The 27892-nt window shown below is 38.3% G+C and overlaps 1 protein-coding gene across 1 annotated transcript; it reads left to right on the plus strand.

Moving 5' to 3' along the window:
* Positions 1-284: 284 nt before the first annotated feature.
* On the plus strand, positions 285-27873 carry phf10 (PHD finger protein 10). Its single transcript, XM_084392284.1, has 13 exons — positions 285-407; positions 802-908; positions 1534-1647; positions 2770-2900; positions 3063-3146; positions 3469-3611; positions 5410-5559; positions 7462-7571; positions 7744-7894; positions 20028-20171; positions 24853-24961; positions 25249-25437; positions 27603-27873. Exons 1-13 carry the CDS (start codon positions 339-341, stop codon positions 27686-27688), a joined length of 1587 nt encoding a protein of 528 aa, XP_084248410.1. The 5' UTR covers positions 285-338; the 3' UTR covers positions 27689-27873.
* The last annotated feature ends 19 nt before the right edge of the window (positions 27874-27892 follow it).

Raw genomic sequence — 27892 nt, forward strand, 5'->3', positions numbered from 1 at the left:
AGGTCAAAGTGTATTGTACTTTAAATTTTAATGCATCAAATAAAGCTACGGGCAAATGCTGAAACGTTGTGGAGAGATAATCAAAGTAATCTAGCCTTTTGTGGTTTTAAACGATGTCCATTCAATTAATAATAAAAAAGCATAGCGAATATTGCTTGTAAATTAAGTATAAACTATTCCAATGAAAAGTGTATAAAATATAAATTAAAAAATTTGTAAAAATAAAATTCAACATAAAATATTTGCACGGTTCTTTTTGCGTGTTGAGGTCAGAACACTTCCTCGTGTTCCTAGTTTCCAGTCGGAATGCGACACTCTTTCATTAGCAGAACATCAACATGGCGGCTGTTCTGTCGCCGAGACCGTGCGATAGCAATCCCGCGACTCCTGGGACGCAGTCCGTGAAGGTCTGTGGGTGTTTACGGCTACATCTTGTAGCACAGACTGCACTTATAACATTGTAGATTATGAGGCACACATACATGCTATTACTGCGTCGGTAAAAACTTGAATGCGAGCCAAAGTCGCCTTTGTTTATTTACTATTAGCCTGCTAGCCGAGAGCGAGCTAAAGACATAGATGATGCTCAGGGTGAAACTTCTTGTCTAAAAGAAATTAAAACGCATGAAAGGACCCCACGTGTATTATTTAGATGGTTTTGGACAGACACTGATAGCTTATTACGGCAATATAGTATGGTTTTAGATCTAGGTAGCGCTGCTAAACATTATCTCTCAATTCCTCCCAATGGGGAACGTTGAAATTTCCTTGAAGGAATCTTATTTATGTCTCTTGAAACAGGATGACATTGAGGAGAATTCCAGTGATGGTAGTCAAGCCCTCAAGAGACGCAGGATGGGTTCAGGGGACAGTTCCCGGAGCTGTGACACGACCAACCAAGAGCTGGGGTGAGCAGCACATCTGACACACACACACACACAGGTGTTTTTATTAAAGGGTTAATAAAAAAGAATCATACATGTACTGTTCCAGCAGCAGTCAGTTCTCTTCTCACCACAGTTTTGAAAATGCTGCAAAAGTGTGCATGATGAGCTGCGGAGTGGAGAGACCCGCAACACAGATGCACACTGCAATGTACACCTACACAATATACTTGTGGTTTTGTAAGATCACTGTAAATTACACAAATACATACAGTACATATCCTGTGACTGCTATAATTTCATGCACATCATTTCTTCTCTGCATCGAAAATATATATGAACATGCATCTGTTGCATCTTTGATGACTTTTGAGGCTTCTTTTGCTGTGTTTTTATAAGGCGTTTACTGGTTGACGGGCCGTAAAGACCGGTCACACTAACAGTGTGGATGAATCGGATTTGTGTCGAAGATTCAGGATCTATTGAAGAGAACTTATGTGACACAGAAACTCTTACAAAGCTAAAAAAAAAAAAACACTAGTTTTTGATCCATTAATGCATCTCTCACTTACTGTATGTGATCATCTCACTGTTTGAAGCGCCTGTCATAGGAAATCAACACGTGCTGTCGTGAATAATCTTTTCATAGGTTGAGGACATGCAGTCTTATGAATAATTATGAGACACCGATGAGTCATCAATCCACTATAGTGCAAGAAAACGAGACGTCCTGTGATGCTGACATGAAGACGAATTTAAACCCGTAAGTTGGAAATAGCGTTTCCTTGTTTTTTCACAAATTTCTCCTACAATCAAAACTAACAGATGGTAAAATTTACTTCTATGATGTTCAACACACATAACTCTGTTAAAATCTCAGAACATTTGGTTTAGAGTCTCATGGCCCTTTAAACCTTGCCAGTGAATTAAGGCTGAATTATTTTTATTTTTTTATTATTATTATTATTATTTTGGCCGGTGATGCAATGATATCCAGGCAGTCAAGCAGTGATTATGTTCAATTTGAATAGGGAATTACAAATTTAAGTACAATTATAGACAAACAAATTAATCAAGTAAACATTAAAATTGTAATAGCAAATAAGTTTAAACAAATATAAGATCTATCTTATTCTATAGTTTATTATAAACTCCAAAGTGTTGTATTTAACAGGTGAAGATTGTGAAGATCAGACTATAGAGAAAGAAGTATCCAAAAGAAGTAAGATAGTTGTGGAATGACAGTAGAGGTAAAAGAGAAGTGGAAGTGAAGAGCAACTAATATATCCAGGAAACTTACATCCTCCTAAACTTATGTTTTGGTCTGATAAGAAAAGGTCAAACTGACGTATTCATAATGTCATAGTTGGTGTAACGGCTAGGTTGGCGTGACCGTATGCTAAAATAAAATAAAACAAGTTGACACAAAGTTTGAACCAAATATTTGGCAAAGACATAGCGTAACGAGAGATTTATAATGCGTTTTTTTGTAGGCCGGTCATTTTTGAGGGGGGAAAAATCCCCCAAAAACTATACAAATTATTAAAAAAAAGTTGTAATACCCTTTGTGAGGAAGTTTTCGTCCAGTGCGATAGCATTAACTAGCATATTTGGGGAAAAGAAAATCCTCTCTGGGTCAAAATGACCAGAACACAATGTGTGGGTTAAGAGAATTTATGTAGAAATATTTCTTACGAGCCATAATTATTTTACTATTAAAATATATTCCTTCACTATGACAGTGGAACTATTTAGCAGTTTTTCTTGCACCATCATATTATATTTATTTCTATGAAACTGCACCCGTTTGTGGCGTTTCAATTTTTCCTCCTCATTCTGGCCCAGTGTCACTGTCTGTGTACTGAGCCTTGCTGTTTCATTACAGACCAACATACTTCCCTGCTGAAAATCTGACAGAATACAAATGGCCTCCGGATGACACAGGGGAGTATTATATGTTACAAGAACAAGTGAGCGAGTACTTGGGAGTCACGTCATTCAAACGGAAATATCCAGGTATGAGCGACAAGCCTCTGACTATCAGCAGGGAAAATTGAATTGAATGGTTTTCATGTTATCGGTCCAATAGTGGTTTTATTTTCAGATTCAGTTACTGATGATAGAGATGAAGTTTTGTGTTTTGCTGTCAACACGTTTTAATTTTCAACTTAATACCAGATATGGAAAGAAGAGACCTGTCTCACAAAGAAAAACTTTATCTGAGAGAGCAAAATGTCATTACGGAAACGCAGTGCACACTGGGTAAGATTTTAATAATTCAGTCTTTCTCGCTTCCATTTCTTTTATTATCTTGAATTTGCTTAACAGAAAAAAAAATGACGTTGTAAAATTGACAACAGGTGACTTTCGTCTTACCCTGAAATTAACTGATTGATTGTCTCATAATGAGATGGTTTACTTTTCCGACACAGTGATTTCATTAATAATTTGCTCAACAGCTTTTCAGCCTTGATGTGTAGCTTAATGTGATGTACTAATAATAGTATTAATAATTCACTGTATCAGCCTAGTCTAAGACTTAATGTGAGGATCCTATATTGACGTTCCACCCGTCTTCCTTTAGGTCTCACTGCTTTGCGGAGTGATGAAGTTATTGATTTGATGATTAAGGAGTACCCAGCCAAACATGCCGAGTACTCAGTCATTCTGCAGGAGCGAGAGCGGCAGAGGATAACTAAGGAGTACTCTGTGAGCACTCTTAGTGCAGTGAGTAACACACTCTTTTATTCGTTATATAAATTATATGGTACTCTTATATTTATTTCAATGAATTAATCCTTTTATTCAGGAAGGATGCCTTACATTGATCACAATTAACATTGAATAGGTATACATTGTTACAATAAAAAATCTATTTCAATGAACTACTTGCACTGGGTTTAGTTTTCAAAGTATGGCTCGCTGGCTTCCGCTTATGTATATTTTCAGTGTGCTGGAGCTGGAGCCACCTACTTGACTAAACGCCACTTAAAATGAGAAGGTAACACTTTACTTGAAGGGGTGTGCATAAGACTGACATGACACCGTCATAATCATGACATGGCAGATGTCATAAATATGAAGGAGGTTTTATGCATGTTTATGACAACTGTCATTAAGTGTCATTCGCTCAATTATGACATTTTTAATGCAAATATGACATTGTTTGAGATGTCTTTATGACAATTTGACATAAACTAATACATCATAACCTGTCAGTGTCTTTGTCATGACAACTTGACATTACCAAGACAACATAAATTGTCATAAATATGTCATAAACATGACACAGCAGATTAATTATCAAACTTAAGAAACCACTTAGCTTTATGGGTTAACATTTCATTAAACTGTCAGGTGGTTGGTTTTGACATTGGCTGTCATGAGGCCATTATAACTGTGTCATGAATGTTTTTCTTGACCTCAACTACAGTGGCACAAATTTAATTTGTCATTAAAAATGTTATAATGTCTTCATGACAGCCAATGTCAAAAGCAACCACATGACAGTTTAATGAAATGTTAACCCATAAAGCTAAGTGGTTTCTTAAGTTTGATAATTAATCTGCTATGTCATGTTTATGACATATTTATGACAGGTTGTGTTGTCTTAGTAATGTCAAGTTGCCATAACAAAAACATCTCACACAATGTCATATTTACATTAAAAATGTCATAATTGAGCGAATGACACTTAATGACAGTTGTCATAAACATGCATAAAACCTCCTTCATATTCATGACGTGTCATGTCATGATTATGACGGTGTCATGTCAGTCTTACCCCTTCAAGTAAAGTGTTACCGCGCATTCATTCAAACTATTTTAAATAACTGGAATCAGAGCACAACAAGCACAACACAAGCAAATCCTGTTTACCAGTCAAATTCATTTATAAATGGAAACTCAACAGGTATGAAATATGATCAGTATGTGAAAAACACTGTAAACGAGTACTACACTGCTGCAGGTTAGTAGGGAGATATATGTATTTATTATACACAATGCACATTTGGAAACGATAATACATTTATAGGAAAATTTCTGCAGGTTCAATATAATTCATGTTAATGCAGAGAACATGATTCATTGTTTTAATCAACTGACAGCCCTAAAATCTAGGAATAATCTGTGTTCTCATGAGTAAAGTTACTTTTGTTTATTCATTAAAAAAAAATCCTGATATACTGAAATATCACAGTTTCCACAAAAATACTACGCAGCACAACTGATATTGAATTGATGATAACCAGAAATGTTTCTTGAGCAACAAATCATCATATTAGAATGATTTCTGAAGGATCATGTGATGCTAAATACTGGACTAATGCTGAAAATTCAGCTTTACTATCACAGTAATAAATTGCATATTAAATATATTCAGTAGAAAATAATTTTAAATTCGAATAATTTTTGGTGAGCATAAGTGACTTTTTTCAAAAACGTGTAAACTGTTATATCCTTGTTTGCATATAATTTAATAATGAAGTATGTGAGTGCTAATGGTCTGACTTTTTCTTTTTAGCAAATGCAGCAACAGAATCCTCAAAAAGTTGAAGCCAGTAAAGTGCCGGAGTACATAAAGAAAGCAGCTAAAAAAGCTGCTGAATTCAACAGTAATTTCAACCGAGAGCGGATGGAAGAGAGAAGGGCTTATTTTGACCTTCAAACACATGTAAGATATGCTTATGTTCTTTGATAATCTGATTGTGGTCTACAGTGTGTAAAATTCATATAAAACAGCTTCATTTAGATACACAAATGAAAGCATCTAGCACTCCACTTTTAGACGTACACTTCTCTAAGCACTTCCCCTCAGTTATAGAGAAATTTGACTTAAACTTATAGTCTAATTATAGTCAGCCAGAATACCCTGATAACCACATAACATTATCCTAGTAACCACCCAGAAAACTTATGGTTCGTATAATGTTGCACTTTTTGAGTCGCAGATCCGATCATTTTTCGGATCGTCAAAGAAAAAAAAGTGTGTGTTGGCGGGGACAAATATAACTTTTCTTTCTATTTCTTGTTTAAATAACACTTTACTTTGATACCACAGCAAAAGCTTCTAGCCCTAACTAATAGATCAAATGTTATTAAAGACAACTGAACAGTCAGTAATAGGGATTTTCTGTCTTTTTTTGTTTGATAAACATTGACACAGAGTAGAGCCCTGCACGGGCCTCATATCTAGGCCCGAGCCCGGCCCTGGCCCGAGACGCTCAGGCCCTAGCCCGACCTGTGTCCGACAGCTCATCAGAATTATCAGCCCGAGTCCGACCCGAGCCCGTTTTTTTAATTTTTTTTCATTACACAGCGGCAGCCTGCCCTATTTGCAGCCATTAATATAGGTCAGTTTTGTTAGTTATGTTTCTTTTCATTTCTTTATTAAGTTAATTTAGACAAAGGTTTGGAGCATTTAAAAAAAAAAATTACGACCAAGCAGCAGAGACAGCGAGTAAAACATGTGATCAGTTTAGCCTTTCAAATCAACGCTAATACTTTACTTGGCTACAATAAAATCCATAGATATAGCCTAAAACATTTCAAGCATATCACACAGACAGTAAGTTTAATAAACCACAGTGAGTAAAACAACATTTTTGAAATACTGAGGCAGGCTCAGGCTGCTCGCAACAGCGCTCGCAAATGAAATGAGCAACAGCCTACAATCTAAACAAATTAAATTAAATAAATTAAAAACAAACTTGCCGGTTATCTTACCTCAAAAATCCACCACAGAACATGGCCATTCTTTTTTCCAGTAGCTAGTTTCAACAGTTAAACGAAAATAAAGCCCAATCAAACGAAAAGTTAGAACGGTCTCTTAGAGAGCATCGTGGAAAAAGAATAGCATCCACAGGAGATTTTAACCCAGTCCTCTTCTCTTCTATCACTCTTCCCGCTGCGTTTTAAGTTGGCCATTTGCGATTTTTCTCTTAATATTCTCCATTATTTGCACATGAGGTGAATCGTGGGTCGCGCTGATGGGAAACCTTCTGTGTGCGTGCGTGCGTGAGACTTTCATGTCAGTCATATGTCAGTGTAAGATTATGAGGTTATGAAATGTCTTTCTATGTTTGTTTTTCTATCGTCGACGTCAACTTCTCATATTTTTTTTTTAATAAATGTCTAAAAATATAAAAAGAAGGATAACCCAAAAAAAGCCAGAGGCCCGGCCCGCATGTGAACTATGACGTTAAAATTGGCCCGAAGCCCGGCCCCAGGGGCGTAAATAAGTCGGGGCCTGTCGGGCTCTGGCTGAAATGCAGGGCTCTAACACAGAGAGCAACATGAATATTAGGCTGCTGTCACTCTAAGACCGAAGGCATGGATCCAATATACTGATACGCATCCGTTTTCTTTCTCATCTGTTTACATTCACTTAAGACGTAACTGACTGTGTTAGTAAGGATACTTGTCGAGACAGGCATATTAACAAAATTCTGTGTAGAAAACGTATGAAAAGTATGTGTAGAAAACCATAGGACCTACAACACCCTAGCAATGGCTCTGAACACCTATGTAAACATTTATTAACTTATTTGTTTCGCGCTTTCTCTTTTACCTGTAGATTATTCAGGTACCTCAAGGAAAATACAAAGTCCTCCCTCCAGAAAGAACCAAGACCGGTCCTTACCCAGTTGCACTCATTCCTGGCCAGTTCCAAGAGTACTACAAAAGGTGAATTGTGTAATAAATTGTTGCTTCTTTTTTTGCAAATCCTGCTGAGCTTCTGATTTTCCTGTTGATGAGTCACTGTAATCTCCATTGTACTTGAGAACGATGCTGGAATGTTGTCCTAAAATGTAGCCACTGTTTAGCTTTCTGACTGAGCTTTTCTTGCCTCATCAAGGTACTCTCCAAATGAGCTCCGCTACTTGCCCTTGAACACAGCTCTGTATGAGCCTCCGCTGGACCCAGAGCTGCCTGCCCTGGACAGTGATGGCGACTCTGATGATGCTGAAGATGGGAAAGAAGATGGAAAAAAACATAAAGGTTCCTCTGTAAGTTGTTTTCATGTGTCCGTGACTATAAATGCACAGTTGGTTTAGTTATAGTCTCGCGTAGCCAGACCTTCAGACTGACGGTAGAAGGTCTGGAGTCCTTTTATTGGCCAAGGACTGCCCTGACTGACCGTCTGACTGACATGTAAAGCAGCCAATCACAGTTTGTTTTGTTCCGTGTCATGTTTAGGGGCATGAAAATGTAACTTCGATGTCCCTACAATAACAGTGTAAAAAAAAAAAAACCTCTTGGACTTATTTTAAAGAGTCTATAACACGAACTTTACATACTTTTGAAAATCCAACGTTTAGTTGATCCTGATAAGCGCTTATTATCACAGTTGTAAACACGACAGCTTTCTTTTTTCCATGAGGGGGTTTGGCACTACGGCATCTTTGTTTCCAGGCGGAACGTTAATGAATGCGACACACACGTCTCCCTGAAGTCCTGTAGAATTCAACCAATCAGATGACGAATTCGAAACTCCTGTTTGTGTGCCTTATGCATCTGACGTTCAGCCAACAGTCTGTGGCCGTGACGTCTGAGGCTGAGACTAGTTTAGTTATAAGCCGCTTTCCGACCGGAGGAACCTTTTCACAGTTCCTAGAACTATTGGCTAAAGTACCCGGATGTCGGCGTGTTCGCACCGCAGGAACTAGGAACGATTTTAGTTCTAGGAACTCCATTTAGAGGAACTAATTTAGGTCCTACTTGAGAGTAGGGTCTAAACCAGCACTATAGGAACCACCCGTGACGTTAGTGTACGCTGATGACCGAACGCACGCGGAACACCAGCACCCTCCATTTTTAAAACAGCTATAATGTAAACACACAGATTATAGCTAATATATTTACTCCAGAAACTAACTATACAAACATGGAAAACAGTGATAGATGGGTCTCTAAACCTTTATGCTGAAGAGAAAATCCAATGCAACTTTGAGGGGACCAAGCCAAACATGATTATGTTTATCTGCCCAGCTAGCAACACTGGACATCAACAACACGGCATAGGCTATACTTTCTGTGTATATACTGTGTACTTTCTATAACAATTCTATCTAATAACATATTAAACAGTACTGTTAGACAGATCGCTAACTAATAAACACAGAGAATGCGAGCATTGTTTGCTCTGGCGTTCTCAGCGCCGCCAAAATAAAGGTCCGTCGCGCCGTCAAAATAAGTCACCGTGCTTGCGTCACTCCCTTACCCCTCCTACCAGTTCCTATGGCCACTTGGCCAGTGCGAACGCAAACAGCAAAACCGAGTTTGGGGGAGAGTAGTTCATAGAACTGTTTAGAAGTGGGCAGTTCCTATAACTAAGTTCCTGTAACTACTTGGTCGGAAAGCGGCTATTGTTAACCCTCTGGGGTCCACGAACGCGCCAAAGCATTTTGCTGCATTTTTTCCTGTCCATACAGATAACTGTAAGACATCATTTCAAACTATTCTTCAAGGTCTATTTTTATTTCAGTGCTCTCATAATTACAAAAAAAAAAAACCACTCAGCAAACAGGGTGCGCTTTCTGCTGTTTCAATCTCCATGAACTTCTTTCTGAAAATCTTCGAATACTTGCCACACAGACTTGAGAAATGTGAATAGAGAGCTTGAAATGTCTACTTTTAAATGAACCAATTGAAATCAAATCTTCGCTGATTATGTAATTCTTATGAAACAAATGAGCGGTACAATCTTTCCTGTCTGAGCTCGTTATTTGTAGTGTGGTCACACCCACGCGCAGCACAGGCTATTCATACGGTAATTGTCCACCTGAGTGAAACGAACCTGTAAACGCCCATATCACCTGGATAAACAAACCATCAAGCTGCGTCAGGTTACTCTACGTTTCATCATTTTTGGAAGAAGACACGATATGTGGAATAAGCCTTGAATTTACCTCAGAAGGAAGATCCAGCGGAGGATATCATTTACTGTTGAGTAAGTCATTAATTCTATGATAATACAAACAGCATATGTGTGTCATGACTACGAAAAGGACTCTTTTTCACACAAAAAAACTGTTTTATCTGTGGGCAATATTAGTAAGCTATTAGTGATTTCTAGTGTAATAATATCATTGCTCCTGACATCATGTTTACAGTTGTTGGCTTCTTTTTTTTTTTTTCTCCTTTTTTACTTCTTTTTTTTTATACAGTGATCAGATACCTGCACCACTGATGAGTCCTTCTGACTCAAACTTTCACGAGTGTCTTCAAACTGTTTGTCTCGTGCTGTACCGTCAGCAAGCTGTTTAACTACATTGGACTGATATGATCATGGTAAAATGTGACCCTGGACCACAAAACCAGTCACATTGGTCAATTTTTTTAAATTGAGATTTATAAATTGTCTGAAAGCTGAATAAGCTTTCCATTGACGTATGGTTTGTTAGGATATGACAATATTTGGCCGAGATACATCTATTTGAAAGTCTGGAATCTGAGGGTGCAAACAAATCGAAACATTGAGAAAATCTCCTTTAAAGTTGTCCATTTATGTTCGTGATTGTGCTGCATTAACTCACAAAAATAAATGTTTTTTATATGTACGGTAGGAAATGTACAAAATATCGTCATGGAACATGATCTTTACTTCATATCCTAATGATTTTTGGCATAAAGGAAAAATCTATAATTTTGACCCATACAATGTATTTTTGGCTATTGCCACGAATATACCCGTGCGATTTGTGACTGGTTTTGTGATCCAGGGTCACAAATAAGCTCCATAACCAACTACTGATGTTGGGGCAGTGTTTGTTCTTCAGTGCATGGCAAAAGCAGCAGCAGACACATTGGAAATGCCAGGTATGGTTCACTTGTTTCTACAGTTGAACAGGAACTCTTTTCTGGAATGGCAAAGGTGCATATGTTTAGGTCAATATGCTCAATATTGTGCCTTTGACCTTCATTATGTGTATTTTGATTATGTTGTGCACTACGTTGAAAATAAACTACGAAAAAACTCACATTCTTTTGTTTCCCTTCACCCTGATAGGCCCATTATGGGGGGTGTCTTCGCAGGGTTCATACAAGGTGCTTAAAGTACTTGAATTTGACTTTTTGAAATTTAAGTCCTGGAAAACAGCCATATTTACGAAGAGGTACTTGAAAAGTGCTTGACTTATTTAAATACAATAAAAATAAAATAAAAAATAAACTCAAATACAATCTTTTCACGCAAAATTAACAGCCCATCTGATAAACCCCCATCAGACCGTTTCTGGATATGAAGCACGCCAACATTATAATATAAAATATTATTTATTGAGCAATAATATCCATTATAAACTTTGTATTTAATATATATTTTAAAATGCGTTGTAAGTTGTATTTTGGATACCATATATCTCTAATTTGAGTTTAAAAAATACTTTAAAAATACTAAAAATATTGTTTGATAAGTGCAATCTCTGATTATAGTCCTTGAAAACCAAAAAAGTAGTGCTGGAAAAGTCCTTGAAAGTCCTGGAATTTCTTTTTACAGTATCTGAACGAACCCTGTCTTTGTGTCCCCAGGTGTGAATCACATCAATATGCATGGCTCTTACAATATGCTCTTGCGTACAGCCTTTCTAACACAAATAGTGTCTTACAAAATTTAAATCAATCTATTGTTGTATGTGAATAAGTGGTTAGGATGATTTTCACATCATTTTGTAGTAAAAAACTAAATCTAGGCTACAAGATCCAGTACTCAAAAGTATTGTGAACACAGTATTTGTTTTATGGCCTTATTTCAGTTAAAGTTTGTTTTTTCACTAACAACACATAAACATAATTTGCTAAAAAAGAGAAACTTTTACATGCATGCTGCTCACATATAATTGTAGCAGAGTTTGTGCTGAGTACAGTGTAAGCAGACTTTTTAATTAAAATTTTATAAGTAATTGAAATAATCTCAAATGTGAGGGCATATCAAAACATCTCTAGGGCCCCAAAACCCCTTCAGACCCCAATTAGAAGGCAATTAGATTTTCATTCCCTTATATTAAGACAACTATAAAGCCAGGTGTTTGATTTAAAGATGTCTAACGTAATGTAGTGATTCTTAATAGTCTTAATGAGTCATTCAACCGATTCATTCAAACGGCTCATTCATTCAGGAACGAAGCAAGTGACCGTCTTTATGAATGAGTCAGTAACTCAGTGGCTCACTTGTTTAGTTAAAAAAACACAAATTCATTCAGTAATGAAACACAGCTGTGTGTTGCTCAGAGATCAGATCTGCTGTGGCTTTGTTTAGAACTTTTTTCATTGGTGAAATTGAGCAAAATCAGACTTAAAATCTTAACTTCTTGATTATTAAACTGTTGAATAAAATCAATATCACATTTGAAATTGTGCAGATATTTGGGAAAAATAGCACTTTTACTTGTGTGTGATATATTTATATCATATTTATATCATTATATCATATAGTTTAGAAATAATACCCATACAGGGGATTTTTTTTGCCCTCATATCTTTTTTTGGGGGGCATTTTAACTGTATTCTAATACGCTTTATCACGCGCACAGTCATTGCCCTGTGTTATGGTTGTAACTTGTAAGATGACGTACAGGTCTGGACCGGGGCGGGGTGCATTAAAATAGGGCTGTTGTGGTAAAGGAATTTCCCTTGCGGTGGTTTTGAGTGGCATGATATTGTGATATAGCAACGTTATTTCATTATTATTGTTATTATTATTATTAATAGGCTATATAAATTAGCTTGTTGGGTTATATTTATAACAGTTAGTCACTTAGTTCTTTTAGAAGTATCAGCACTGGCAGATCTCTGCGCTCTCAAGCTGTCAGTTAGTTCAGTTACATTGTTATGCCAGTAGGTGGCAACAAGTGACTGTCTATGAGTGAGTCATCAGTAAACCATTCATAATATGCTTAAAAACGTTCTTCTTTTTTTTTTTTTTTTTTTTTTGAATGAATCAAGGTGTTGAAATGAATTTAACTTTGAGTTCCACTTTACAAGGCACAATCAATAATCAACACATCACCTGGGGTAATGCTAAAGCTGATGTTTCACTTCATAGAGATCAATGGCATTGATTCTATGCATTGAACAGTGTGACGCCAAACATGGAAAAGCCATTTAATGTTGAAAGCATACTATGACAAAGATATTCCTTTTATTTTCTGACAACTGATGGCAAACTGATTTTTTTTTTCACAAATATATGACTTGACCTAAAGGAGGACAGACGTGTGTGTGTGTGTGTGTGTGTGTGTGTGTGTGTGTGTGTGTGTGGGTGTGGGTGTGGGTGTGGGTGTGTGTGGGGGGGTGTGTGTGGGGGGGTGTGTGTGGGGGGGTGTGTGTGTGGGGGTGTGTGTGGGGCTGCCTGAGCCCCGCCTCAGACAGAGCAGACCAGATGACAGATGCAGCACGATATGCTAAATGTTTGTGAAATTCTTTATGTAAAAAATGGGCAATATATTGCGTCACCAAAATGTATTGGGCTCATGTCCTTATATCGAATGATATATGAGTCGCTAAAGTAATTATCGCAACAGGCCTACATTAAAAGCGTTCATTTTAACGCATAATTTTTTTTTCCATAAATGCACCAATTTTACACGGAAAATTGACATCATCAATTTATTTTATTTTATTTATTTATTTATTTATTTTACTTCTACAATCTGACGTGTCCAAGTGAAACCCAGGTGGTTCGAAGGGTTGACAAATTTGAAGTTGAAATAAAAAAATTCAGGGGCAAAAAAATAATTACATTCTATGGAATAACATGCACAGATGACCAGTGTTGGTTAAGTTACTTGGAAAAAGTAATTAGTTACTGATTACTGATTACTTCTCCAAGAAAGTAATCCAGTTACTTTACTGATTACTTATTTTCAAAAGTAATTAGTTACTTTACTAGTTACTTTACTAGTTACTTTTCAAAAACATGATGCACGAAATGAATACGCTATAAAGCAATAGACCTTTCTGCTTAATTCTTATTCTTTCTGCATATTCCATCATCTAAAATTGAATCAAATGAAACATTCTTTTTAAAACTTGTTTTATTAGTTTCTGTATTTTAACTTTATGCACATTGCATCAATGACTCACTCATTAAGATGGTTGCCTGCCGCCTCCTACTGGCGGTTTATAAATATTATTTCTATGCACAAATAATATTTCTTATTTGTATATTAAAAAAATATTTTTAATAATCTCATTACATTATTTAATGCAGTTTATTTGATTGGTAACAGCCCTTTAGCATCTTATTGTTCTATTGTAATTTATTGATCAAATTTAAGAATTTTAAATGAAAGATGAAGCAAACGATTAGGGAAAAATGTTTTATTAGTTTCTGTATTTTAACTTTATGCACATTGCATCAATGACTCACTCATTAAGATGGTTGCCTGCCGCCTCCTACTGGCGGTTTATAAATATTATTTCTATGCACAAATAATATTTCTTATTTGTATATTAAAAAAATATTTTTAATAATCTCATTACATTATTTAATGCAGTTTATTTGATTGGTAACAGCCCTTTAGCATCTTATTGTTCTATTGTAATTTATTGATCAAATTTAAGAATTTTAAATGAAAGATGAAGCAAACGATTAGGGAAAAATGCCCTTTATAAAGCTTAAAATATCATAAATATGCCGATTTATATATGTTAAAGCTGACTGAACTGATGAGAATACTGATTCGGAATAAATTATATTTACAACAATTTACACAAAAAAAATCATTTTTTTTTCCTGTTCTAACAAATATTTTTACTCGGACAAGTGAATGACCGACCGAAGGACAAATGAAAAGGCTTAAATGTTGAGCCCTGGTATATATTTTTAATTATTATTCATTTATTTACCCATAAACCTGTCTTTAGGAAGCCATAAGTTACAGTGGCAAGAATACCTTTGTGAAACCTTACAAACCTGACAAATCATGACATAAGACTGACATCACTCACATCGCACTAATGCATTATCCCTCATGAACAAATATAACGTCTGATGTTTGCACGTGCATACCAGTTTACCATTACGAAATCGTTCATGAATAAACATGACATCTGAACACGGACAAACGGTGCGTGTTGACCAGGTGTTGACGCGTCAAAATTCACGCGTTTCGTTCAACGACTTTTTGACTTCGCGGCGCTCATGTCATTGTCACTCACGAGTCACGGCTCACGTCGCGAGACATGTCTCGCAGTGTAACGCAGCCTGCTTACAGGGAAGTAACAGTAATCTAATTACTGTTTTTGCAATTGTAATCCCTTACTTTACTCGTTACTTGAAAAAACTAATCGGATTACAGTAACGCGTTACTTCTAACGCGTTACTGCCCATCAGTGCAGATGACCAGGAAAAAGTGTATTAAGAAAAAAAATGTCAACCCGAAACCATGTTCACAACACATTCTACTTTCACAATCCAACATACACCATATTGCCAAAAGTTTTGGGATGTCTGCCTTTACATTCACATGAACTTTAATAACATCCCATTCCTGATCTGTAGGGTTTAACATGGGGTTGGCCCACTCTTTGCAGCTACAACAGCTACGACTCTTCTGGGAAGCTTTCCTTAAGGTTTAGGAGTGTGTTTATGAAAAAATTGACCATTCTTCTAGAAGTGCATTTGTGAGGTCAGGCACTGATGTTGGACGAGAAGGCCTGGCTCGCAGTCTCTGCTCTAACTCATCCCAAAGGTGCTCTATGGGGTTGAGGTCAGGACTCAAGTCCAGGCCAGTCAAGTTCCTCCGCACCAAACTCGTTCATCCATGTCTTTATGGACCTTGCTTTGTGCACTGGTGCGCAGTCATGTTGGAACAGAAAGGGGCCATCCTCAAACTGTTCCCACAAAGTTGGGAGCATGAAATTGTCCAAAATATCTTGGTAGGCTGAAGCATTAAGAGTTCCTTTCACTGGAACTAGGGGGCCAAGCCCAACCCCTGAAAAACAACCCCACACCATAATCTCCCCTCCACCTAACTTTACACTTGGCACAATGCAGTCAGGCAAGTACCGTTCTCCTGGCAACCGCCAAACCCAGACTCATCCACCGGATCGCCAGACAGAGAAGCGTGATTTGTCACTCCAGAGAACACGTCTCCACTGCTCTAGAGTCCACTGGTGGCGTGCTTTACACCACTGCACCCCACACTTTACACCACTGCACCCCACACTTTACACCACTGCACCCCACACTTTACACCACTGCACCCCACGCTTTACACCACTGCACCCCACTCTTTACACCACTGCATCCCACACTTTACACCACTGCACCCCACTCTTTACAACCACTGCACCCCACACTTTACACCACGCTTTACACCACTGCATCCCACGCTTTACACCACTGCATCCCACGCTTTACACCACTGCATCCCACGCTCTACACCACTGCACCCCACGCTCTACACCACTGCATCCCACACTTTACACCACTGCATCCCACACTTTACACCACTGCATCCCACACTTTACACCACTGCATCCCACGCTTTACACCACTGCATCCCACGCTTTACACCAGGGCTGTAGTACTCGAGTCCGGTCTTGGACTCGAGTCCGAACTCGAGACCGCTTTTCTATGGTCTCGGACTTGTCTCGGACTCGCTGGTATTCGGACTCGGACTTGTCTCGGTCTCGGCCACTGGTCTTGCCAAATATGGCTTTTGGTCTCGACCGAGTCCAGGTTTCTTTATGATGTTCCCAGTAATCACACATACGTCGCCGCGATATTAAAATAATTGTATTATTGGAGGGAAAGTGAAACACTGGCCACCTAATAACTATGGGCATTTCGGCTCTTTTTCGTGAGCCGGCTCGTTTCACTCAGCTCACTGAAAGAGCCGGCTCTTTTGACTCACAAACGGCTCTTTAAAAAATAAATGTTTAAATAAACTCGCTGAAAGTCCACCGCTAGTGCAACGTGAATATTTATATTTTTAATTGTTCACAACACCCCGAAAACTAGCCTGCTTGCCTTGCACATCTAATTAATGGGCAAAGTTTTCCGACTTTTTTTCTTACCTTTCTGTCTTTACCTCCACGAGTGGTAGGCGCAATGACTGGCTGTTTTAAAATATAGCTAATATCGAAACAAAATAACCCATAAGCTCATAACTTGCAGGTTTGCTTATTGGCTAACTTTTTTCATTTGATTGCTTCAGCCGCCACCCGCCCGAATTTAATTAAAATATTATTTTTCGTCACGTCATCCGCCCGATCCGCGGTTTATCCGCATCTCTTGTGTGTGTATGTGTGTGTGTGTGTGTGAGTTGTCTCGGTCGGTCCTCCCTCATGCAGTTTAATTGGTTGACATCGCGTGTATGATTGACAGGAACAGAATGTAAGGCTGATCAGACAGTCGAAACGAATGTGTAGTGCTCCTTTAGGCCTGTATAATTATAATTTTGTTGTTGTTCTTTGAATTAGTCAATTATTTTAAATAAAATTAAAATTATTCATTATTACATAATTATTTAATTTCTATAGGATAGCCTATATTTTTTAGCAGACTTTTTTTTCCCTGTCCTGGACTCGGTCTTGACTCGGACTCGAACCTTTTTGGACTCGGTCTTGACTCGGACTCGAACCTCTTTGGACTCGGTCTTGACTTGGACTCGACTAGTCCTGGTCTTGGACTTGTCTTGGACTCGACAAAGGTGGTCTTGACTACAGCCCTACTTTACACCACTGCACCCCACGCTTTACACCACTGCACCCCACACTTTACACCACTGCATCCCACACTTTACACCACTGCACCCCACACTTTACAACCCCGGCATCCCACACTTTACACCACTGCATCCCACGCTTTACACCACTGCACCCCACACTTTACACCACGCTTTACACCACTGCATCCCACACTTTACACCACTGCACCCCACACTTTACAACCCCGGCATCCCACACTTTACACCACTGCACCCCACACTTTACACCACGCTTTACACCACTGCATCCCACGCTTTACAACCCTGGCATCCCACACTTTACACCCCGGCATCCCACACTTTACACCACGCTTTACACCACTGCACCCCACACTTTACAACCCTGGCATCCCACACTTTACACCACTGCATCCCACACTTTACACCACTGCACCCCACACTTTACACCACGCTTTACACCACTGCATCCCACGCTTTACAACCCCGGCATCCCACACTTTACACCCCGGCATCCCACACTTTACACCCCGGCATCCCACGCTCTACACCCCGGCATCCCACACTTTACACCCCGGAATCCCACACTTTACACCCCGGCATCCCACGCTCTACACCCCGGCATCCCACACTTTACACCACGCTTTACACCACTGCACCCCACGCTTTACACCACTGCACCCCACGCTTTACACCACTGCATCCCACGCTTTACACCACTGCACCCCACGCTTTACACCACTGCACCCCACGCTTTACACCACTGCACCCCACGCTTTACACCACTGCACCCCACGCTTTACACCACTGCACCCCACGCTTTACACCACTGCACCCCACGCTTTACACCACTGCACCCCACGCTTTACACCACTGCACCCCACGCTTTACACCACTGCACCCCACTCTTTACACCACTGCATCCCACACTTTACACCACTGCACCCCACACTTTACAACCCCGGCATCCCACACTTTACACCACTGCATCCCACGCTTTACACCACTGCACCCCACACTTTACACCACGCTTTACACCACTGCATCCCACACTTTACACCACTGCACCCCACACTTTACAACCCCGGCATCCCACACTTTACACCACTGCACCCCACACTTTACACCACGCTTTACACCACTGCATCCCACGCTTTACAACCCTGGCATCCCACACTTTACACCCCGGCATCCCACACTTTACACCACGCTTTACACCACTGCACCCCACGCTTTACACCACTGCACCCCACACTTTACAACCCCGGCATCCCACACTTTACACCACTGCATCCCACACTTTACACCACTGCACCCCACACTTTACACCACGCTTTACACCACTGCATCCCACGCTTTACAACCCCGGCATCCCACACTTTACACCCCGGCATCCCACGCTCTACACCCCGGCATCCCACACTTTACACCCCGGAATCCCACACTTTACACCCCGGCATCCCACGCTCTACACCCCGGCATCCCACACTTTACACCACGCTTTACACCACTGCACCCCACGCTTTACACCACTGCACCCCACGCTTTACACCACTGCATCCCACGCTTTACACCACTGCACCCCACGCTTTACACCACTGCACCCCACGCTTTACACCACTGCACCCCACGCTTTACACCACTGCACCCCACGCTTTACACCACTGCACCCCACGCTTTACACCACTGCACCCCACGCTTTACACCACTGCACCCCACGCTCTACACCACTGCATCCCACGCTTTACACCACTGCATCCCACGTTTTGCATTGCACTTGGTGATGTAAGGCTTTGATGCAGCGGCTCGGCCACAATCTGAAGGCCACATGAAGTTTGGAGGTCTGTAGCTATTGACTCTGCAGAAAGTTGGCGACTTCTGCGCACTGTGAGCCTCAGCATGCGCTGACCCCGCTCTGTGATTTTACGTGGCCTACCACTTCATGGCTGAGTTGCTGTTGTTCCCAATTGCTTCCACTTTGTTATAATACCACTGACAGTTGACCGTGGTATTTAGTTGTGAGGAAATTTCACGAATGGACTTAGCACAGGTTGCAACCTTTCATGGTACCACGCTTGAATTCACTGAGCTCCTGAGAGCGACCCAGTCTTTCACACATGTTTGTAGAAGCGTCTGCATGCCTAGGTGCTTGTTTTTACACAACTGTGGCCATGGAAGTGATTGGAACACCTGAATTCAATGATTTTGAGGGGTGTCCCAATACTTCTGCCAATATAGTGTATTTCTGATTGAAGTGGTTAAAAAATCAACTAATCTCACCAAAATCTGGGATCAATGTTGTTATTGTTACCTAAATAATACATTGGATTGAGAAAAGTGGTCTCTATATGAAAGGAGACATCCAAAAAGGCCCTTTTTTGCATTTGAATAACGTGCAGCAATGAAGCGTGGATGACAGGAAGTGTGTTAAATAAAGTGGGTCAATTTATTTCCTGTTGACTTGCAGGACAGTTCATCAGGAAACACTTCAGATGGAGACAGCCAAGACAGCGGAATTCAATCCAAAGTCAAGAGCAAAGACCGACCTGGCACCCAGGGCAAAGACGCCACTCCTCGCAGCATCCAACACAAATCTGTCCCTGGGTACAAGGTAGAAGAAAAAAGCCCCTGATCTTTTTTTTTTTTTTTTTATAACCCAACAACTCTCTTCTCCCCTTTTCGCCACCCCTCTTTTCCAGCACTTTCAGCAGAGAAGTCCTCTTTCCTCTGACTTGATCATCAGTACCTTGTCCAAACACTCTCATGCACTCACACACACTCTCCCTGGTGGTCGTAGATTGGGACTTCACGTGTCAATGGAACTTATTTTCCTTTTTAAGTGTGGCACTCATTTTCTTCAGTGCCAGGAAAACCCAGTGACAGTTTCTGTGTTCTGCACAGACCTTTTGAGCAATAACGTTTTTGTGTGGTACTGCTGTTAGTTTAGGGCTTTTTTTTTTTTTTTTGCTGTGATGCACTTGTGAAGGTAAATACCCTTATAAAGTGAACAGTACTTCATATAGCTTAAAATACCTCTATTTATCTATCAATATTTATCTTATCTATCTTACATGCCTGTCAGTTATACTGAAGGCCACGTTCACAGTTTTCTTTGGCTGCTAAACTCTGAAAAGTGTTAATCCATAGATATAAAATGGTTGAAGAAATATTAAGAGTGCACTCAGTAATGCTTTCCCTGATTTATACAAATATAATCGTAAGAAACAAAGATTTGAATAGCACTTTTGGATGAGGACTCCAATCATATGACAAGTTATTGTTTTGAAATCACATGGCCAGCTGTTGCAACCCAACCAAGTTACTAGTAATAATAACAAAAATAGCAATAATAAGTATGTTTCATGTTTCCAACATGTGTTTTTAAAGCTCTTTTCCATTTAGCTGAAAAAATTAATAAAGATGAAAAAATAGGTTAAATTCACAAATTAAAAAATATTTCATTTTATCGTATTTGTGAATTGTATTCTCTTTTTTTTTATGGATCTCATTCTGTATGTTTGTACGTTGGTTTATTTTTTTGTCAAATCTCTTTTGTGGATCATAATCTATTTACCCCCCCTCCCCCCTCATTAAAGGCAACATAGAAGAACCATACAAAGTTATCATATGACTACAGAAGAAATATAGCTATTCCAACTTTCATAAATTTGTATTCATCCACGCTGATAGTCGTAAAGGGATAGTTCAACCAAACTATGACTGACTTTTGCAAATCATAAAAATTGTGAAGAATGTTGGTAACCAAACAGTTTTGGTTACCATTGACATCCATTGTATGGATAAAAAAAAAACGGACATTTCTTAAAATATATATTTTTTCCACTGAAGAAAGGAATTCATATTTTAGTTCTTAATATATTATTTTATGTTCCACAGAAGAAAGTCATACAGGTTTGGAGCCACGTGATTAGTAAATGATGACAGTTTGCATTTTTGTATATATTGTCTCTTTAAAGATGCTAGATGAAGAAGAGCCAGTGAAACAAACTGAGTGCACTTTTAAACTGAGCTTTATTTATCCTTTATTTGTCATGCTCGTGATGCATAACATATCTTTCAGGCATGAAATGGTTATCAAACTACTGTTTGGTATAACATTGTTGAAGTCAGTTGTTTTCTATACTGACTCTGGGCACCTTAAATATGCTTGATATCAGTGTTTCCTTTGATTTACTCTGTTTAAATTGTGTACGTTTTTTGTTTTTTTTGTCAAAATGCTTGGTGGATCAACAAAAGGTTTACCTTAACGCATTACTAATACAACATTTCACTCTTTTTGTACAAAACATTTATACAAAGTGAATATATAACAAACAGTAATTTGGCAGTGTCATAATACCAAAAATAGAAGAAAAAAAAAATGTGTAGCTTGCCCACATATGGATTTTTATCCATATTGCAAAGGTTTGTTCTTATCAAACCTTTTCTTGTGGAAATGTTTGCATATCTTTTTATTGGACAGTTTGATTCAATTTTGACATTACAACTTAGCTAAAGGCTTATTTGACGACCTGTCTTAATTATTAGTCTCCCCTGTAGTTCCGTTATCTCAAGAAGTGTATAAACTGGCGCAGGATATTCCCAGAATAGTGTACTTCTCAGAGTAGATTTTCAGTATCCAGAGAGTACCTGAATGATCTGCTACGTTTGTCAGAGTAGTCTGCCAGTATACTGCAGTGCATACTGTATCCCACAATGCACTGCCTTCTAGTCTGATGGAATTCCAGAATTAAATGAAAAATGATAATTAAAAAAATTACAAATGTAATTTAGAAAGGCATAATAACCAATTTACAATATGAGAACACATGCAACATGACATCATGTGACCACAATGTAGCATACTGCTCGTCAAAAGGTTTATTTTTATTTTTATATTGCATACTGCCCATTCTTTTAAGAAAATTAAATGGTATGCAGTGTATATTACATTTATATATTTAGTAAACCGCTAGTATTTCATAGTTATCAGCCCCAGTTCATCTCCACCTCTTAAACATTGGATAATCAATATTAAAGGGCGGTTCACAGCACTAAGAATGACAACCATAAACACAACTATATTTGCATCCACACCAATGGATGATAACAGTGTTTGTTATAATATGCTGCTGCAGTTATGCCCTCTGCTGGATTCTGATTGGCTGCCAGTGTTTTATCATCTAGCAGCGGAGACCAACAATACTCGTTATAGCTGTGGTGCGAACTTGGTTATTAAAACTTTAGTTATCATCTTTGGTGTGAACGGCGCATTAAAGTGTGCTTTTTTTTCTTCAGTAATTCATAATCTGGGTTTATTTGCCCATATACATCAACTAAGAGAGGCTTCCTTAAGTGTGTTTTGGACATTTTAAAAACATTAGTTACACTTTAAACAAAATGAACATGTTAATCTGATGTGATTGTGGAGTTTCAGTCACGAGTCACTGCAGTACTTTATTAAAACAGTAGGTACAGCTTCTGTTGATCCTCTCACTCTCAGTGTGTTTTTGGCTTGTTTGTTTCCATCCCTCTTTTATTCAATCTCTTGAGTCTTGTTAAAAGTGTTTGTAGTTAAACATTAAATGTTCTTGTTCCTGTTATGTGAATTATTATTTTTTTTTTTTTAAATGTAATAATCTTAGTTCGGCTAGTACTTTTCCTACTGTGACAGAATGAAGGCGTTTGTCCTTCCGTTAACATAACTGTGAGCTTCACTAACATCTAAATGTGTCTTTAACCTGTTAGCTCGGCCTGCCTCTTTCGGTTCCCCAGCACAATGTTGTCACTGCTCTTTTAAGTTTAACAGTTTTTATGGTAGGGCCTTTGACATGTCCGTATTTAGAGTAACCTTTTGAATAAAGAGGTTTTAAAGAAATTAGACTGTAGAGAGATTTATTAATGGCTGTGAGCACTGAATGAAAGTGTCAATTCTGCGTTGTTATTAGTAGCACAAGAAAATTCTGTTGTGACCTTTTTATACACTTATGTTACGCTTTACAATTGGCTTCTGCGACCACGTATTTGTTTATTGGGGTGAAACGCCTTTCTTGAGCTCAACTATTAATAATAACTATTCATAATATAGCAAATATGTATTTTTTTTTTGTAGCTTCCTCTACGGTTTCCTCTATTCTAATTTTGAATATCGCAATATTTTATGCATTGCTAAAAATGTTTTCCTGCATGTTTTTGTTACTGAAACAATCATTCAAATGGTCACATTGTATATCAGTCTTGATATACTCTAAATCATATACACAACCAATCAAAAGTTTGGGCTCTAAGGTTTTTTTTTAGTTTTTTTTTTGCTCACCAAGGCTGCATTTATTTGATTAAAAATACAGTAAAACAGTGATCTATGTGCACAATTTAAAATAAATATTTTCTATTTGAATATATTGTAAAATGTAATTTATTCCTGTGATCAAAGCTGAATTTTCAGCATCAATACTCCAGTCTTCAGTGTCACATGATCCTTCAGAAATCATTCTAATAGGACGATTTGATGATCAAGAAACATTTCTCATTATTATTATCAATGCTTAATATTTCGGGGGACATTGTGACACTTTTTTCATGTTTCTGTGATGAACAAAAAGTTAAAAAGAAAAGCATTTATTTGTAATAATAGAAATTGTTAAATTATAAATGTCTTTAATCTCGCTTTTGACCAGTTTAATGCACCCTTGCTGAGTAAAAGTATCAATTTCTTTAAAACATCTTTGCAACCCCAAACTTTTTAATGGTAGTGTATGTCTTATCCTGATTTATGTGCTATACAGATGTTGGTCTTTTTTTTTTTTTTTTTGCTTGTGTACATATTTTGTGCTTCTTAAAATTTTAATATTAGGCAATTCCAATTAATTTTAAGATCCTGCACCCAGATTATTCTGGCATTTTTGCTCATTCAAAGGGATAGTTCACCCAAAAATGAACTTCTACAACAACGATACTTTTACAAAAGAAGATATTTTGAAGAATGTTGGTAACCAGAGTTGATGGACCCCATTGACTTATAAAAAAATACTATGGAAGTCAATGGGTGCCGTCAACGGTTTGATTACCAACAATTTGATTCTTCAAAATATCTTTTGTGTTCAACAGAAGAAAGAAACTCATACAGGTTTGGAACATCATGAGGGTGAGTAAATGGTGACAAAATGTTCATTTTTGGGTGATCTATCCCTTTCATTTTGAAAAATCATAGTGGTTTTGGTTCAAGCGTAATATCACATGGTGTGTATGACCTTGGTTGCCATGGCGTTTATAGCATTACTCTGCCCTTGCAGCCTAAGGTCATTCCCAATGCTATATGTGGCATATGCCAGAAGGGTAAGGAGGCCAACAAGAAAGGCAAACCAGAGGCTCTCATCCACTGCTCCCAGTGCCAAAACAGCGGTAAGTCAAAACCATCTCTTCCTGATGTAGTGTTCTTCAGTGTCTACCACACTGCTAGTGTTCATTCCTTTAAACATTTCTCTTCAATGTAATAGTAGGACAGCACTCATCTTAAAACTGTTACCTGGAAGCCGCAGGGTCAAAATTGTCTTCTTGATGATTGAACATGCTGTTTTATGAAATCTTAAGTATCATTTCCTAAGTGTCAGCATCCTGTTGGATCGGCCTGAGGGTTTATACATTGGCGAGAATAGCGGAGATGATGAGAAGCCTCACTTTGTGTTCAGGTCACCCGTCCTGCTTGGATATGAGTGTGGCGTTGGTGTCCCAGATCAAGAGTTATCCCTGGCAGTGCATGGAGTGCAAGACCTGCACCGTCTGTGAGCAGCCCCACCATGAGGAGGAGATGATGTTCTGTGACAAGTGCGATCGAGGCTACCACACCTTCTGTGTGGGCATGGACTCCATTCCTCTGGGTGAGTCTTTAGCTGACGCGCTCTCTCAGATGTGCATGCGCGAATACAGAAACACAGTATTGAGCTAATGTTGTCATGGTAATGTAATGCTGAATTTGAGCTGTCGAATGTTGAAATCTTACTTCACCTCACAAGCTTTTTAGAAGCCAAAGTTAGTAATAGGCTTTGGTTGCATCAAACCCATGATCAGATATTTAGGGAAAGATTTTTGTTTACTTGTAATAAATCAAGTTTTATATATACAGTGCAATGCATAAGTGAATACACCCATGCTAAAGTTGACTAAAAAGAGGAATAAAAAATCATATTTTGGAAATTGACCTTAATGCCTTAATTTAAAAAAATAGGAAAAATCCAACCTTTAAGGACACCAATTTTCTTTGTGAATGAATAATGTATCGTAAATAAATAAATGTTCTTCCTTAAAATACATGGTGCATAAGTCTGGACACCCCTATGTTAAATTCCCATAGAGGCAGGCAGATTTTTATTTTTAAGTATTTAAAAAAAAAAAAATTTAGGATACTATGCATCCTGATAAAGTTCCCTTGGCCTTTGGAATTAAAATAGCCCCACATCATCACATAGCCTTCACCATACCTAGAGATTGGCATGGGGTACTTTCCATAAGATCATCTCTCAATGCAAATCAAACCAGCTATTAGGCTAACTGAAATAAAACCATGCCAATCTCTAGGTATGGTGAAGGCTATGTGATGATGTGGGGCTATTTTAATTCCGAAGGCCAAGGGAACTTTATCAGGATGCATAGTATCCTAAAAAAAAATATATCTATATATAAATGTATATATATCAATTTGTACACAAACACACACACAGGGCTTGACATTAACTTTTTTCTTACGAGCCACTGTGGCTAGTGGTTTTCCAACGTTACAAGCCACTCTGCATTTTCAATGACCACAGTTTTGACATCGATACGGAAAACTGCCTTTTAGATGTTTTTAATATTATCTCATAATTTGGCAGCAGGGATATTAGGCTGCTGTCACTTTAAGACCTGATGCACAGAAAAGTAAAAAATACTCTGATAAAGTAGCTACAGATACTTGAAAAAATTTACTTTAGTACAGTAACAAAGTAAAAATGCATTACTGTCCACCGCTGAGACTGTGGCCTTCGTAGACAAAGAAAAAGCTAACTATAAATATGGGGGAAAAATTAGGCCAGTGTAAGCAGTTATCCTATAACAGGCATTTATGAAGGAGAAAACACTTGAAGGGATACTCCACTTTTTTTGGAAATAGGCTCATTTTACAACTCCCCCAGAGTTAAACAGTTGAGTTTTACCGTTTTCGAATCCATTCAGCCGATCTCCAGGTCTGGCGGTACCACATTTAGCCTAGCTTAGCATAGATCATTGAATCGGACAAGACCATTAGCATCTCTCTCAAACAAATGACCAAAGAGTTTCGATATTTTTCCTATTTAAAACTTGACTCTTCTGTAGTTACACCATGTACTAAGACCGACGGAAAATGAAAAGTTGCGATTTTCTAGGCTGATATGACTAGGAACTATACTCTCATTCCTGCGTAATAATCAAGAAACTTTGCTGCCGTACCATGAGTGCAGCAGGCGTAATGATATGACGCAGCGCCTGAAAATAGGTCTAATAAGTTAGACAAACTTAGTCCCGGTCATGTTGGAAGTTACCGAGCTGGGGACTATTTTCAGGCGTTGCTTGATGATCTTGTTTCTTGATTATTACGCAGGAATGAGAGTAGTTCCTAGCCATATCAGCCTAGAAAATCGCAACTTTTCATTTTCCGTCGGTCTTAGTACGCGATGTAACTACAGAAGAGTCAAGTTTTAAATAGGAAAAATATCGAAACTCTTTGGTCATTTTTTTGAGAGAGATGCTAATGGTCTTGTCCGATTCAGTGATCTATGCTAAGCTATGCTAAAAGTGGTACCGCCAGACCCGGAGATCGGCTGAATGGATTCGAAAACGGTAAAACTCAACTGTTTAACTCTGGGGGAGTTGTAAAATGAGCCTATTTCCAAAAAAAGTGGAGTATCCCTTTAACATAAAAAATATTGGAAATGTAATTTTGAAAAAATGTCCCATCAAAGAGATATTTTTGAACAGTCCAAAAGACCAATATTCAATTTTTCTCTCTCTCTCTCTCTCTCAACAACAGGTTGCTGGGTCTGTGATTTATGTAACAAAGAGATACCTACACCTCAGAAGAAAGGAACAATAAAAACACCCAAAAAATCTAAATAAGCTCCAAAAAGTTGACCAATTTTTACAACACTTTTGATATTATTTTTTTATTTTTCTATTATTTGAATAAGTCCATATATGTTTGATATGTTGCATTAATTTTGTTACATTTTGTAGCTGATTTTTTCATATAATTCATTTGTAGATGATGTTTTTGTATTGTTTAAAATAAAGTTCAAAACTGATTGTTTGTGTCTTGCTTTT

This window comes from Rutilus rutilus (assembly GCF_951802725.1).
Source record: "Rutilus rutilus genome assembly, chromosome: 20".
In the NCBI taxonomy this organism is placed as follows: domain Eukaryota; kingdom Metazoa; phylum Chordata; class Actinopteri; order Cypriniformes; family Leuciscidae; genus Rutilus; species Rutilus rutilus.